This window comes from Colius striatus, chromosome 5 (assembly GCF_028858725.1).
Source record: "Colius striatus isolate bColStr4 chromosome 5, bColStr4.1.hap1, whole genome shotgun sequence".
NCBI lineage: Eukaryota > Metazoa > Chordata > Aves > Coliiformes > Coliidae > Colius > Colius striatus.
This window is the reverse complement of record NC_084763.1, coordinates 40,063,442-40,079,360: the sequence shown is the minus strand read 5'-3', so window position 1 is coordinate 40,079,360 and position 15,919 is coordinate 40,063,442. Positions and strand designations below refer to the sequence as shown.

At 43.3% G+C, this 15,919-nt stretch overlaps 1 protein-coding gene across 13 annotated transcripts in view; it reads left to right on the top strand.

The window, feature by feature from the left end:
• KMT2C (lysine methyltransferase 2C) overlaps positions 1 to 15,919 on the top strand; it is a 208,107-nt gene that overhangs the window by 182,155 nt on the left and 10,033 nt on the right. For 12 of the 13 annotated variants that reach the window (XM_061996228.1, XM_061996240.1, XM_061996232.1 and 9 more), the window contains 12 exons: positions 28 to 106; positions 227 to 290; positions 2,307 to 2,539; positions 5,435 to 7,126; positions 8,729 to 8,941; positions 9,389 to 9,553; positions 11,404 to 11,545; positions 12,345 to 12,492; positions 13,311 to 13,489; positions 13,580 to 13,734; positions 13,926 to 14,178; positions 14,735 to 14,874. In XM_061996228.1, the coding sequence (XP_061852212.1) occupies positions 28 to 106; positions 227 to 290; positions 2,307 to 2,539; positions 5,435 to 7,126; positions 8,729 to 8,941; positions 9,389 to 9,553; positions 11,404 to 11,545; positions 12,345 to 12,492; positions 13,311 to 13,489; positions 13,580 to 13,734; positions 13,926 to 14,178; positions 14,735 to 14,874 (3,463 nt within the window). The remainder of the gene's footprint in view (positions 1 to 27; positions 107 to 226; positions 291 to 2,306; positions 2,540 to 5,434; positions 7,127 to 8,728; positions 8,942 to 9,388; positions 9,554 to 11,403; positions 11,546 to 12,344; positions 12,493 to 13,310; positions 13,490 to 13,579; positions 13,735 to 13,925; positions 14,179 to 14,734; positions 14,875 to 15,919) is intronic. The other variant, XM_061996231.1, reaches the window with a different exon arrangement.

Sequence of the window (15,919 nt, the reverse complement as noted above, 5' to 3'; positions counted from 1 at the left end):
TTTCCCTTTCTGTTTCTATGTCTATAGGTTTCCCTTTATGGGTCAGCCAGTGCCAGGGGCTCAGACCAGTGAAGGCCAGAATCACATGCAGCAAGCAATTACACAGGTAATGCAACTTGGTAGGGGCTTTAAACAAAAGCATTTAATAATGGTAACTAGTTTGGGGGTTTTAATTGAATCATGATTTCACAGAATCCTTATCTGTACGTTTTACTGAAATTTCTAGGACGGAAGTTTGACACCTCAGATTTCTAGACCTAATCCTCCCAGTTTTGGTCCTGGTTTCATCAGTAAGTACAGATTTAATAATTTATTGTATGTGATGTTTCATTCTACAGTTCTGCTTCCTTTAAAATAAAATATCCACACATGGATCCTGTCACTCAAAAATTCATCCTTTTAAAATCAAGCCATTTCATCCTTAGCATACCAGCTCATAAAGGGGTGCACAGTAAATGCTATTAACGTGTTTTTCTAGAAGCTATCCTCAGAGAAATGCCATAAGGAAAGAGGGAAACGGAGCAAACAGAAAATCAGCATTATTTGGATTTGTGTGACAATAACAATCTAATAACTGTCAGACTGCCATGTCAGAAACTCGGTTGTGTTGTAATATTCTGAGCTCAGTGAGAACAGTCTATACTGATGGGACGGTTTTTATTTCAGAAGCAATGTGTTTTGTGCGGCATTGTTGTCATTTTAACAAATACCAATAAAAGCTTTCCGGGTTAAGCAAGACTGGCTGGGAACCAAAATTGTTGAAAGCAGGGATGTGTAGCACTAGTAATTTGCATTCCATGTTTCTAGTTGTCCCAGATCAGTTGTAAATCCCAGTCTCTATGATGAGAAAGATTTAGTAGCAGAAATTAAAACTGAGCCTATGTTGGGAGGGGAAGAGCCAATGTAAAAAAAGTGTTTCTGTCCCTGTAAAAACTTTAATTGGTATTTATGAATAAGAAATAGAAGTCAACACCTTCACCTTTTCCAGAAACTGGAGCAGCAGGCACCGAGTATGCATTAAGGAACTTTTGCAATAGGATCTGTGTTAATTTCTGGTGAGATTTGATGTGTCGCTCAGCTGTGGTTCTGAGCACTTGAGAAAATCCGTTTCTCATTTCGGTAGTAGTTATTCTTACCTGAAACTTGTTAATATTTCAGTATTTTCATTTGCACTTTCACTTTGCTCCCGTGTGCAGTTACTTTCCATCATTTCCACTCAATTGTCCTTTCAGATTATGTGAGTAGTTCCACAGAATTTACTGTTGAAAGGTTGGGCACCCCTCGAGACTGCAGCCAGCTCTGTGAATTGATTTTGTTGAGCTGACCGAGTTAATGGCTGTTCAAGCAGAAGGTGATAGGGACTGCAGCACGAGGAGGATGTGGTTATATTGAAATCACACTGTCGTGTAGGCGTCTTTAATAAACAAACTTTCTTTATGAGGAAGATCCATGCTGTGTTCCTGGTCACCCAGCTCATTGCCGCAATGCAATGGGAGACAAATGATACCATCACCAACCCTTCTCTCTTGCCCTCTGTGCTTAGCGCAGATCAAGTGTTATCAGACACGATTGTTTTGCCTGGAGAAAAACATCTGAGAGCAATGGACTGCTCATAGCAGATGAGCGTTTCTCATTTGTAAAAAGACGAACGTCTCAGTTACAGTCTAAATGAGAGGGCATTTGTGGGGAGGAAGAGGTACTGGTGCTGAAGGCCCCATGCAGTGGACTGACAGTTATTTTTACAAAGACTGTCCTTTTTTCATTTCACGAATGTTTGATGGATAATTATTTATTTATTTTTTCTGAAGTAGTAATAAAACTATATTTTATGTGTATGAAACTCTTCTCCAAGCACCAGAGTTTATAAGACCATGTTTTCTCTGTTTGTGTCTTCACTCCCCAGTCTCTTTCCCTCTGTCTTACTTCCAGAGGTCTTCAACGTTCCCTCTTCTGTAGCAGAGCAGGGTAGCACCAGGTTCTGTAGCTGCTTTCAAAGCTTGATTGCTGGCTAGCAAGTCCACATTTATTGGCTAGACAGCAGGCTGGTGTCTCTTGAAATTAAGAGCCTATGTTAAAACTGCTTTGTCTCACTAAATGCTGTAACTTAGATCTCTGCCTCCTTTACACAAATCAGGAGCTTAATATTCTCTTCACATAGCAAATCTTCTGTCAAATTTGACTGAACTTGATCAATTGTTTCTTAAAATAATGGGGGAACCTGATTGTTACACTTCATCTGTGAAAAATAGGATGAGATCTCACCCCCAGAATGAGATCATATTGTACTAAATTTCCCTTCTCTCTAGATGATTCACAAAGGAAGCAATATGAGGAATGGCTTCAAGAAACACAACAACTTCTTCAAATGCAACAGAAGTACCTTGAGGAGCAAATTGGTGCACACAGGAAATCTAAAAAGGCACTCTCAGCAAAGCAACGTACAGCCAAGAAAGCCGGCCGCGAGTTCCCGGAGGAAGATGCAGAACAGCTCAAACATGTTACTGAGCAGCAAAATATGGTCCAAAAACAGCTAGAACAGGTAATCATCTGGAATCCAAACTGATCACCTTGATTCTAAGCTGTCATACTGGTATGACTTCTTTAAGTGTCCTAAAAGGCATGTTGAAATGCTTAAATACAGTGGTGCTTATTTAAAGGGAGACACCCCCTGCCATACTTTGCATGTGTAACAGCATTACTTGAGATTGCTGATGACATCAGAGTTGTAAGAGAATATGCTATGGCAAACATTGTGACAAAAGAGCTGGTTTAATACTTTAGGATGAGGGAAAATTGGCAAAGTGACTTGCAATGAAGTTCCTGTCACCACGAAAAGCATGAAGGAAAGATTGGGTGGAAAGTCTTAGCATACAGGGCTCTGTTTCAGCCTTGAATGAGTTTCTTAACTCAGCCTTTTCCAGGGGTCTGAGTGTAATCTCAACCTGTTGGTTGTATGCCAGTTAAATGTTACTGTTTGAAAATCTCTTTTCATTATATCTTTAGTGTTAGTCTAGTTCTGTGATCTGATCAGTGTACGTTATTATCGAGGTGTGTATCATGGGATGATACAGGTCAAAGGGATATGTGGAGATGATGTAGTCTACTGATCAAAGCAGAACTAGCATCAGGTTACTTGATGTCTTGTCAGTCAAGTTTTGTAAGTCTCCAAGGGTAGAGATTTCCTGGCCTCTCTGTGCCCCGTTTCCAGTGTAACCACTTTGACTGGATTTTGGTTTTCTTTCTTTATCTTCAGTTGGAATTTCACTTGCTACATCTTCTAGCTGTGATTAAAGTAAGTGAGGTTAAAGATAAACCTGTGACAGCTTTGATAAATCCATACTTTGGCTAACAGTATTGAACGCTGTACTTCTCAAGAGATTGTTTATAAATTATCTGCCATGGTTGTCAGGTAGAACTAGACCTGCAGAACATGACAATGCTTTAGAATTATCTTTTGTTGATATGAGGGAAAAAATCAGCACTAAGCTGCGTGGAATGAAGTCCAAAGTGACATCTGACCCTTGAGTTCTTGTTCCTGTGTTGCATCAAGACAAAATTTGCACTAGAAGGAATATTAATTGGCTCATCTTTCCACTGTGTGGAAGAGGGATGGAGCAGATAAATGTCTTCATCATTTATTCCTTTTTCTTTTTCTCCCTTCCACAATGAGTCACAAGTAGAATAAATGCAAAAAGAAATCACTTTAACAAGTCTTTATCATACACACGTCAGTCTAGTCTCACAGTGGAGTTATGTTGAAGTAACAGCTGCTAATTATGACATTGCTGGCAGATTCATATAGTGCTCCACGAGTAAGGTTCTTTTATTTTTCATTTTTTAACTCAAGTTTCACATACTACTGGTAAATGCCCTCCAATCACTGATTTAGGCCTGTCACCCGTGCCCTAAACAGCACTTTGTTACATGCCTAGTAGGAGCATCTCTTTAAGGACCTTGTGTTTGAAGCAATTCACCACTCCTTCAAACCAGATGAAATAATTTTTCTTAACTGAGCTTCTGTTAGTTTTTGAAAAAGGCAAAGTCTGTCCATGTGGAGAGAAAAGAGCTCTCAAGTCCCTGGGAGTTGCTGGTCCAGAGAGACTGGAGCTGACTTTGTACAGCACAAGCTTCTGTCTGCCAGGGTTATTAGCTCAGGCACAGAGCCATGGAGATACTGCCATGTTGTCTCTGTGGCTGGGGCAGTGGAACTGCTTTGGTGTGGCACTGTGCCTGTGCTAATAAGCTCTGCCTTCTTCTCCTCTATTCTGTTCAAACCCCAGGTCGATCTGCACGTGTTGGCCTGGGTCCAGCTGGGTATAGCCAGTGCTAAGTCCTTTGAGATCTCAACCCTTTCCAAGTGCAGTCACGTGGCTGATGCACCACTGCAGCTCCTGGGAGGGTGTCAGGGTTTGGATGCTTCATTGTACAAGCACAGAGAGCCAGCACAGGTTTAGTGCTGTACACCCACCAAGAAGTCCTGGAGCACTGGACTCTGCAATGCAGATTGATCCAATTGGTGGTTTTCTGCAGTGGCATTGTTTATCTTGCAGTGTCAGTGCCAAGACAGGACTCATAACTCGTCTTGGACCTGTGCTCACTGTATAAATAGCCTTTTGGGTGCATCTGTCCTGCATTCTGGAGCCTGTCCTGTAATATCTGTTATCTTGAGCTTTCTGGCTTGTCCCTCACCCCAGATAAAGGAGAATGCCATCAAACTTTTTTAATGCAAACAGCAAATGGAAGTTGTGGAAGTCATCATCTAACAAACAGAAGTGAGAGAGAACTTTCCCATATTGTGTAGTATTAAGCAGGAGATTACAAGTCCTGGTATTTTCTGTGAGTGAGCAATGCAATTAGATATTGGTTGTGCTTCTTAAATGCTCTTTCTTCTCCAGCTGACACTCTCATATCCTTCCATTGGCTTCCCCTGCTTGCCCTTAAAAATAAACTTGGACTTTTAGTGTCCAAGTTGTGAGCTTATTTTCATCCTAGAATTTAAAGTTTTTATCTCCCATGTGTTGTTTGAGGATCTGCCCATGAATAAATGAGAATCTCCTTGCTTTCCTGCAATTTTTTCCTTTTTAATGATGTCTTTTTGCTGGTGTTTGAAGATCATCTGTCTCACTGTTTCCTTTTTCCTGTCTGCTCCCAACTCATGTTACCCAGCTGGTAAGATCTGTAGGATGAGGATCACCTTTGGTTTATGTTTGTGTGTTCTCTTGCACAGTAACTAGAATTTGGAGGCACTGTTACTGCTTCTAGAGTTCTGGGATGGATAGTATTTCTAATGAAATAATGGCTGTTTAGCCTTAAAGAGGCCTAAAAGCATTTCTCTTTTTCTGCCTGAGGTTCATTGTCTACTGAAATGATAATTACATGCTACTCACACAGTCGGTGCATGTCAGAGATGAATAATGACTTTTTGACCTTCCAGATTCGGAAGCAGCAGAAGGAGCACGCGGAGCTGATTGAGGAGTATCGCATCAAGCAGCAGCAGCAGCAGTGTGGGATGGCACCCCATGCCATGATGCCAGGCGTGCAGGCTCAGCCGCCAATGGTGCCAGCGGGAACATCACCAGCAATGAATCAGCAAAATTTCCCCATGGTGGCACAACAGCTCCAGCATCAGCAACACGCAGTGGTGATCCCTGGGCAATCCGCCCCAACCAGAATGCCAAATTTACCTGGATGGCAATCTGCAAACGCTCCTGCAGGTCACATTTCCATGAACCCGGCAAGGATGCAGCCCCCAATGACACCGTTGCCAATTGCTCCTGGTACACCAGCTCCCGTGCCTGGTCCAAATGCAGCTGCACAGTCAGGGCCACCACCAAGGGTGGAGTTTGAGGACAATAACCCTTTCAGTGAAAGCTTTCAGGAGCGGGAGAGGAAGGAGCGTTTGCGGGAGCAGCAGGAGCGGCAGCGCATTCAGCTGATGCAGGAGGTAGATCGACAGAGGGCTTTACAGCAGAGAATGGAACTAGAGCAGCATAGTATGATAGGGTCTGAATTAAACAACAAAACATCCTTATCTCAAATACCTTTCTTTAATTCTGACCTGCCTTGTGATTTCATACAAACTCCCCGACCTCTTCAGCAGTCCCCGCAGCATCAGCAGCAACAAATGGGGCAAATTCTGCAACACGGTTCTGTGACTTCACCTCCTGCCACAAATTTTATGCAGAGCAGTGAGAGAAGGCCGGTGGGACCTACAGCTTTTGGACCTGATGCATCTGCTGTTCCAGGTGGAGCCCCTAATTTCCATAATGTAAAACAAGCTCATGGGAATCTCCCGGGGGCGGCCTTTACACAGAACCAAGTCAGACCTCCATTTGCTTCTGCTGTACCTTCATCTGCAGTACTTGGTAGTGGTGCCCCATGTGGCTCAGACACCAGCATGCCTCAGGCAGCAAACTTCCCTGGATCAAGCCAGTCTCTCATACAGCTGTATTCTGACATCATCCCAGAAGAGAAAGGGAAAAAGAAAAGGACACGCAAAAAGAAAAAAGATGATGATGCCGAGTCAATAAAAGCCCCATCGACTCCACATTCAGATATTACTGCACCATCAACTCCAACCATTTCTGATTCTACCTCCACTCCCACAGTTAACACACCCAGTGAACTTTCACGTCATCAAGATGAACAAGAGTCAGTGGAGTTAACGGGCCCATCGACATCAAATGCAGGGGAGAGCCAGGCCTCTCCTGAGCAGGAGTGTAATCTCCCCAGCAGCGCTCTGCCACAGCAACAGCCCGCTGTAGGTACAGAGACTGAGAAGGCTAAAACAGATACCCTTGCCAGCATTCAAGAAGTTAAACTAGAAAAGGCAGAAACTGATCAATGTTTGGGTCAAGCTGAGCCTAAACCAGAGAATCCAAGCAGTGTTAAGGTGGAAGAAGACAAGGCCACGTCACAGCCTTCCTCTTCAGCCCAGAGTCCAGCACAACCAGCTGGCGTTCCAGCAGCCAAAGGGGAGTCAGGGAACGAATTGCTGAAACATCTGCTTAAAAATAAGAAATCCTCATCTCTTCTAAATCAGAAATCGGAGAACGGCAGCCGAACAGAAGAGGAGACTTCTGGGGATAAAAAGTTAACAGAAAAGCAGAGTCCAGCTGAAGGCATGGTGAGCCCCTTACTGGTTTGGTTGAGTGGACATCAACAGGCAAAAGCTAGTTTGTGCCTTTACCATGGGTGTTTGGGAAAAGGTATAACCTTGTGAAAAGGTTATATCTTGTGAAGGGAGATAACCTACCTGCATAGGGGTGGAAGAAACAGCTGTAAGGGATTTTTGCCTCCCTTTCTGCCTTTTCTCCGTGTGCAAATGAGCTGTGTTGTTACAAAAGGAACAATTTCTGTCTTTATAGGTCAGTGTATTCAGAAATTATTAAAATGAAAAAATGTTTTTCTGTAGATAATCTTCTTTCAAAAATGCAACTTCCTAACATTTACCAAGATGAAAGCAAGATTTTCCAATATGGCCCTTAATTACCTCCTAGGATGTTTCTGTACAGGATGTGGTGTCTTTGTGTGCTGCTTTCCTCTGTGGCTACACCTCAGTCCTGTGCAGGATGACCAGTGCCTCTTGACAGAGGCAGAGGACTGGGCTACACACCCCTTCATCTGCACATTTTGGAGAGTTCTGTGAATGAATGAACCAAAGCCATGCTCGTTTTTTTGCCTGTGAAAATCATCTATTGTCTCTAGTTTTAGTAGACTATGCTCTAGGGTTTTTATCAAAGGTGTAAAATTGTTACATCTCCTAAAATTACTGAATTTCAGTGTTATAGAATATTTCTCTAATTAATTTTCCTTTAATGGAAGGAAGCATTAATTCTTCCTATTAATGGCATTACATGATTTAATAATTTATAAAGTTCCTAAGAAGAGACCTAACGAAAATTGCTTTCAGTGGAAGTAGGATACACTTTACACCTAGATTTGTTGGTTGTTTTATTGTAATCCTTAATCTCTGCACTGATGTGGTCTGTGAGTGCCACACTTCCTTTAAACAAAATTTAAACACATTCAAAACGATAAAGGTAACTGTGGGGAGCAGGTAACTTAGGTAAGTGTTAAAGATCCTCAGTTAAAACATACATGACAAGAATAGTGGTGAGAATACTTGTGGTAGGGGTCTTTGTAGAGCTGTTCAAAAAAATAATCAATAACAAGAAATTGGACTTTGTTTTGGCTTTGCACTGTCTGTTGCATCACCAAGTCCCATTCTGATTGCTTGTACACAACTGTCCTTTTATGTGAAGAATGGCTTTACAAATTCATACAGAAAGTACTGAAGCAAATGGTACAATTCAGGAGTGTTTCACAATGCTGGTTTTGTTGCTAACCTCAAAACGCATTTGTGTTACATTAACTTACACACCCTTTTTCTGTTACCAGATCTGCCTTTCGTTGTGTCCTCCTGACAGTCTTGAAGGTTGCACGTGTAACTTTATTTTAGGGGGTACTTGAAAGAAAATGTTTCTGGTCTGTGAGTTTTTAATGATGTTTGCGCTTATCAGTGGTGTTAGCAGGGAGTCGGAATTCTGTGTGTGGGGACAGCAATTGCAGTTGCCAGTGAGACAGCAAAGTAAAACCATAAACCAGTTTGTTACTGATGAGATTTATTATACCATGTGTGCTCTTTCAGAGTATTGTAGAGTAAATGTGAGTGAACTGTATATTCAAATGTCAAAAATTCTGCTTCACTTCTTTGTTTTTACGCCAGCAAACTGCAGGAAACCAGATACAAGGTGCATTTGGGTGCAGTAACAGCCAGCTTCAGAGAACAGATGTAGGACCTGAAACCAAGAAACAGAGAAATAAACGAGCTCAGAGGACAGGAGAGAAGGCAGCTCCCCGGTCCAAGAAGAGAAAAAAAGAGGAAGAAGAAAAGCAAGCTATTTACCCTAACGCTGATACATTCATCCAGTTAAAACAGGTAGGTGTAGAGATGCTGGGTAGCGCATCTAGAGGACACTTCAAAGAGTGGACTTCTCAAGATGGAAATGAAGTAGATCATCAGGTTGAATTTTGAGTTTGGAGTAGAGAAAATGAAAACTTCCCCAAAACTGTAGGAAGTGTAAATTTTCTGCTTCGGTTTGGAAGATCTGCTGGCATGGCAGGCATTTGGTAGTCTCAAAGCTGTGGAGATCCTGTCAGCTGTGGCAGCCTCTGTGGCTGAACTGGCAGGGAGCTGGAGCTGTAGCGACAGGGGACCACCTTCCTTAACAAACAGGATGTCCTGTGCTTGACACAGTGTTCTGATAGTAAATTCCCTTTATTCCTTTTAATTAGAAAGCACTCTACTGAATTTTTGAGAATTGCAATGCTTCTATGTTACAGTTCAATTAGTTTCTAACTTTTGTGGCTTTTTCTTTTAACGTAGCAGCTTTCTCTTCTGCCTTTGATGGAACCAATAATTGGAGTGAGCTTTGCACACTTTCTTCCCTATGGCAGTGGCCAGCTAAATGGTGGAAACAGACTTGTAGGAAGTTTTGGTAGTGCCACTCTTGATGGGGCTTCAGATTACTACTCCCAGCTCATTTACAAGGTATGGTTTTAATCTGCATCCCTGTCGTGTGCTCTCTGCGGGAAAAGAAGTTCATGGCATTATTACCGCTAGCTGATGAGAGTTCCTGCCTTTTATGCAACCAGAAAGAAAACCATTTACTGTTGCCAGACTAGATAGATAGTGCAGTGGTGAAATAGTTGCTTTTGTTTTACTCTCTGAAAGTGGAAATCAGCTCTGGTAACTGTGTTGTAAACTAATTAAAAACGACAAGTATTCCTTTTACGAATGGATGCTAAATGGCGAAAATTGTAATTACAGTTTTATGGAGCAGAAAAGGCTGATTTCTCAGTACTTTGCAAAGTCCTTGAAAGCACTAGAGCATTTCCTAATGTGAATTAAATGGGAAATAGACTTTCCTCATTTGTCCACTAAGCCCTGAGTAGGAACCTGAGAACTCTGAGCAAGACAGACTGTTTGCTGATGAGATAACAACCCACAGAATTTAAAACTCAGTCTGAGATCGGAGTGGCAATGTTGGGACGGCAGCAAGATCATGAATGGACAGAAGCAAAATTGCTGCCTGGCTACTGTAATATAAAAACTTAAGCTACTTCTAAAAAAGCAGTGGTGTTTACTCCAGCCTTACACAGCATGCAAGCTGAGAATGTCACCTAGCAGAAACGGTTGTCGCGGTCAAAAGTGAATAGTAAGTTTAGCTTTTTAGGCATGACTGCAACAAGAGCAAGTACTGAAGTTCTCATTTAATTTTTATTTCAAATACGGTCAGTTAACTAAGGTAAAGAGAAGTAGCCTGGAGTGGGAACTTGCGGAGTGTCTGCTTCTCCATGGTAACTGCTTTAGTGAAAACTCGTCCTGTGCTAAATGTGAGGTACCTTCCCTTTGGTGAAAGCTGACTTGTTTGTACTGTGGAGTAGCTCTCTCAGACTTAAGCTCAGATCTTTGCTTCAACTGTAGGAACTTGGGGCTCCCAAACTGTTCCTAAAAATGTTCTTTGTGCTTTTCTGTAAATGATTTAGCTGCATCTTCTTTCAGTAATATATACTCTTCAGGTAAAATATCTCTGCTAATGTCTGAGCCAGCAGTGTGCCCAAGTGGCCAAGAAGACCAATGGCATCCTGGCTTGTGTCAGAAATAGTGTGACCAGCAGGACCAGGGCAGGGATTGTCCTAGCATTGGTGAGGCTGCAGCTCGAGTGCTGTGTTCAGTGTTGGGTTCCTCACTACATGAAGGACACTGAGGTGCTGGAGTGTGTCCAGAGACAGGCAACGAAGCTGGGGAAGGGTCTGGAGCACAAGTCTGACGGGGAATGCCTGAGGGATCTTGGAGTGTTTAGGCTGGAGAAGAAGAGGCTGAGGGGAGACGCGTGACGTGGGGATTGGTCTCTTCTCCCAAGTGACAGGACAAGAGGAAATGGCTGCAAGTTGTACCACAGAAGGTTTAGATTGGAGATTACGAAGAATTTTTTTCCCTGAGTGAGTTGCTGGACACTGTCCCAGGCTGCCCAGGGAGGTGGTGGAGTCCCCATCCCTGGAGCTATTGCAAAGCCGTGTAGCTGAGGTGCTGAGGGCCATGGCTTAGTGGTGGGCTTGGCAGTGTGAGGGGACGGGTCGGACTTGATGATCTTAAAGGTCTTTTCTAAGGATTCTATGATTCTATGATCATTAATGCAAGAAATGGAAAGCACTGAGTCTTTTATAGTTGATACTTTTATGTATTTGGTCACATCCCTGAGGATTAGCCATTGCTGCTTACCAGTGCTACCTCTGGGTGTGCAAATACTTAACTGGGTTATGTTCTTTGGTAGTAGAAGTCGGCAAGTTTTCACCCTGTGTTCTGTGACTGACTGATGGTTCTTTAATCACATGCAGCAGAACAACCTGAGCAATCCCCCGACGCCTCCAGCCTCCCTCCCTCCCACACCTCCGCCAGTCGCCTGCCAGAAATTGGTAAATGGCTTTGCAACCACTGAGGAGCTTGCTGGCAAGGCTGGTATGTTAGGAGGTCACGATGGTAAGGCTAATACATATTGTATCCATATTAAATGAGTCAAGTTTGTAGCAAATTACAAAATAAGTAACTGTGATGCCTTTCAGTTGCTATAGTCTTCTTTTATAAAAACAGTGTGCTTAGACTTTTCATGACTGAATCACTATTACCCAGCTTTATCTTACACCAGTATAACGTCAAATGATAGCCTCCTCTGTTCCCATTCAAAAAACATGCTGAGCAGTAGAAGCACTCTAACAAAAGAAAACAAAAAACCCTCAAAATCAGGTTTTTGTGTCTGGTACAAATGGCTGACCAGTTAGTTGAGTGAGCTCAAAAGCAGTCTACCCAAAGGGTATCTTCATGAAGCAATGTATGCAGTCAGTATGTATTTTCTAATGCTTGTAATCTGGTCGATTAAAATGGCATTCTATTAAATAGAACTTCATACTGTCTGTTCACAAGGGCTGTTCTGTGATTAAAGTTTTCTTCCACCCATTTTCCTTTGCTGTTACAAAGTTGTGGATTTTTTGTTGTTTTATTGTTTTTTGGAGTAGAACAAAAATCCTCTCATGCTGGCAGGAGGTATGATTAAAAGCCCTTCAAACCGTTTTTGCTCTAAATTTGTAGACTGTTGTACATGAGGAGATTAATCCTGAACAGTCACAAACTTCTGAAGTGAAGTAGTTGAGAGTGGTGTTACCATCTACTGTAATGCCTGGTTGTGTCAGGGGGCCACCAACAAACACCTCGATACACAGAATGTCTGTCAGTGGAAGAGCTCTACAGAATATCTCATTGTGCTGTGCATTTCTGTTTCTAGTTACCAAAGCTCTGGGACCAAAGCAGTTCCAGTTGCCTTTCAGACCCCAAGATGATTTATTAGCAAGAGCAATGGCTCAGGGCCCTAAAACTGTGGATGTTCCTGCTTCACTTCCAACACCACCTCACAACAACCAGGAGGAGTTAAGGTAGGTTTTCCTTGACATCTTCAAAAACATATTTGGAGCAGATTGTGTGATCTTTTAATAAGAGATGAGGCTGTGAAGGGATGAGGAAACCAAATCCATTGTGCAGAGCTACACAGTGCAGATAATATAATGGGATAATTTGTCCTGGTTAACTCTGAACATTCCATGTGTGGAGCAGCATAGTGAAACAGGTGACTCCTGCCCTTGCTATACTCTAGAGTCTGTTAAATTGTTAAGAACTCATTACCTCGCTCTCTTAAAAGTGGAAGAAAACCATACGGATGAGTATTTCTCCTGGAGCAGTACTGTACTGTTGCACCACGGCAGTACCTGTTTGCTGTACCAGACAGCAATGCTGTGCAAGAGTCAGCCTGAAAACTCCTTGCCTCTACTCCACTTCTGTTACCACGTGAAAAATGCTTGCTGCAACATGAGCTTGCCTATAAAGGTCTTCCCTTTTGCCTCCCTTTCAGTTGCCTAATCAAAAGTTGTGTGTCTTTGAAGCACTGCAGCCTGTGAGTGGCTGAGGTGGGGGTAGACAGGTGAATACCCTTAATCCAGAAAGTTTACATATGAAATACTGAATTCTTAGGTAGATGGAGCGACAGGGATAGATGGTCTTATGATGGAGCCTGAGCTTTATTAGTGCCTCTATGTGTGTGTCTTTCCCAAGAACCACCCTGTGCAATGGAGTAGGAGACAGACAGAAGTCATGGCCTACCACGTCATTGTCTCTTGCTCCTTGTCATGTTATAATTTTGACTTGCCAAAGGTTTTTAGACTGCTTCCAAAACAACTTTTGGGGGTTTTTCTTCCAGGGTTCAAGATCACTGTGAGGACAGAGACACTCCTGACAGCTTTGTTCCTTCATCCTCCCCCGAAAGCGTGGTGGGAATGGAAATTAGTAGGTATCCAGACTTGTCGGTTGTAAAGGAGGAGAACCCAGAACCTGTACCATCTCCCATCATTCCCATCCTACCTAGCAGTACCGGAAAAGGTGAGGCTGCAGCGGAGCAAACACAACTAGTCTTTGTTTTACCTTCACACACGTGTAGGATTAACCTGGTGTGTTTTATTTTCTTTTCAGGTTCAGAAGCCAAAAGGAATTATATAAAATCAGAACCCTGTTCAGGAGCATTACCTGGTTCTGGCTTGTTTGCCTCTCAGCTTGGACCATCCCAGAATGGTCCTAAATCTGGCCTTATATCTGTAGCAATTACTTTACATCCCACAGCTGCCGAGGTAAAAGAAATGAGCTTGTATTACACATATGAAGTACAACAGCAGTTAGTGTACTTTCTGTCTAGTGAATCCCAAGGCATTACAGCACAGCACAATGAAGCAGCTGCTGCAGTCTTCTAATAATTGATATTGCTGCTGGAGTACCTGCCTGTCTGATGCAAACCAAGGTCTGTTTTCATTGCTGTTTTTAGAACATCAGTAGCATTGTGGCGGCGTTCTCCAACCTGCTGCACGTCAGAATCCCCAACAGCTACGAGGTCAGCAACACTCCAGATGTCTCATCCTCCATGGCAGCCGTCGGCCCTCACAGAGTGACCCCCTCCATGGAGTACAGGCAGCAGTTGCTACTTCAGGGGCCACAGGCAGGACCCATGGGACCTGCCAGGATCGTGGGGCCTTACGGGCTGAAGCAACCCCATGTGCCATTTCCTGCAAACAGCAACGGTGAGTGGGTGTCACTTCTCTTTTCAGTACCAGACATTTAACTGAGTCAGAATTAATGCATTTCAGCCTCATAAAGTCATGCTCTAGTATTAAGTAATTGATTCCTGTTCTAGAGAATACTTTCCTCTTCTTATGCAATGACTACATGTGGATCTGCTCCTGCTCCATCTCTGATGTCCGTGACGGTACCTATACCACTGTCAGTGAAATATTCCTTCCAGCGGTTCACAACATTATTAGTGGGGTTTTTTTTGTCCAGTCTGGCTTTAAATTCTTCGTTCATGAAGATTGTTCCAATGCTGGAAAACTTGACATGGTTGTTTAAGCATGTATTCCTATCTTGGTTTAGTTACTAATTTCTTAGCCAAGAATGTATTTTGGCCTTGTTGTTTGTACAGTCCAGGTTAAACCTGGACCATCAGGACATAATCTGAAGGTTGCCTTCCATTCCCCATCCAAGAGGATGCTGCTCCCCTAGACCACTGAAGAATACTGTGACTTGTCATAAATTTGGCTTAATGTGACAGAGCCTCTGACAGGCTGCCCTGTGTTCCAGGTCTGGCTGGCTATAAGGATCACGGCCAGAGCGTTGCGGAAGGCTCAGCGCTGCGCCCTCGGTGGTGCTCCCACTGCAAAGTTGTGGTTCTCGGCAGCGGTGTGCGCAAGTCCTTCAAAGACCTGCCCTTCCTCAAACAGGTACTGCAGCGGGAGTGTAGCTTCTTGCAGCTAAGCACGAACGAGCAAACAAAGGCAATGAAGGCTTCTGCTTGCCATACTGACTGGTGCCACTTGCAGGTTTCTTTGTAGTCTCCCTTCTGTGTGTGTTCTGATTCAGGATGCGACATTCAAGTGCATGGGCTGCCCAGGTCGGTTGTGGAGTCTTCTCTGGAGACATTCAAAACCCACCTGGACAAGTTCCTGTGTGACCTACTCTAGGTGGTCCTGTTCTGGCAGGGGGCTTGGACTGGATGATCTTTTGAGGTCCCTTCCAGCCCTTAAGATTCTGTGATTTGTAGTACAAATAAGAAAGTTGTTTGCATATATAAAATGATTTTCAGTAAATGTCATAAAACAGGCCTCATACGTAGCAGCTTCCTAAATTCTGCTACTAACCTCCTTCCATGACCCCTTCAGGGACGCTGATTGAAAAAGAGCTTATCTGTAAGGCAAGCACCACAGGAGGTATCGTAAGAGCAAGAATACTTGTATTCTTTTTGAGCAGGAATCAGATTTCAGTCTCAGTCTCTTGTATTTACGTTGTGAACTGTTATTCATTCAAAAAGCACCATTGCTCAGGTCCTGAGATGGAGATAATGATGTGTCGTGGTTTAACCCCAGTCAGCAACTGAGCACCAGGCAGCAGCTGGCTCGCTGTCCCCAGCCCCAGTGGGATGGGTGGACAATCAGAGAAGTAAAACTCATGGGTGGAGATAAGAACAGTTTAATAGCTAAAATTATATCAAACAATGTAATGCAAAGATGATGAAAAGGAATGTAACAAGAAGGGAGAGAAGTGAAACCCAAGAACAGACCAGCGATGCCCAGTGCAGTTTCTCACCACCTGCTGACCAATTCCCAAGCAGCGACCAGCCCCTCCCGGCCAACTGCCCCCAGTTTATTGACTGGGCACAATGTCTTATAGTGTGGAGTAGCCCTTTGTCTAGTTCTGGTCAGCTGTCCTGGCCATGCTCCCTCACAGCTCGTTGTGCTCCTCCACACTGGCAGAGCATGGGAAACTGAA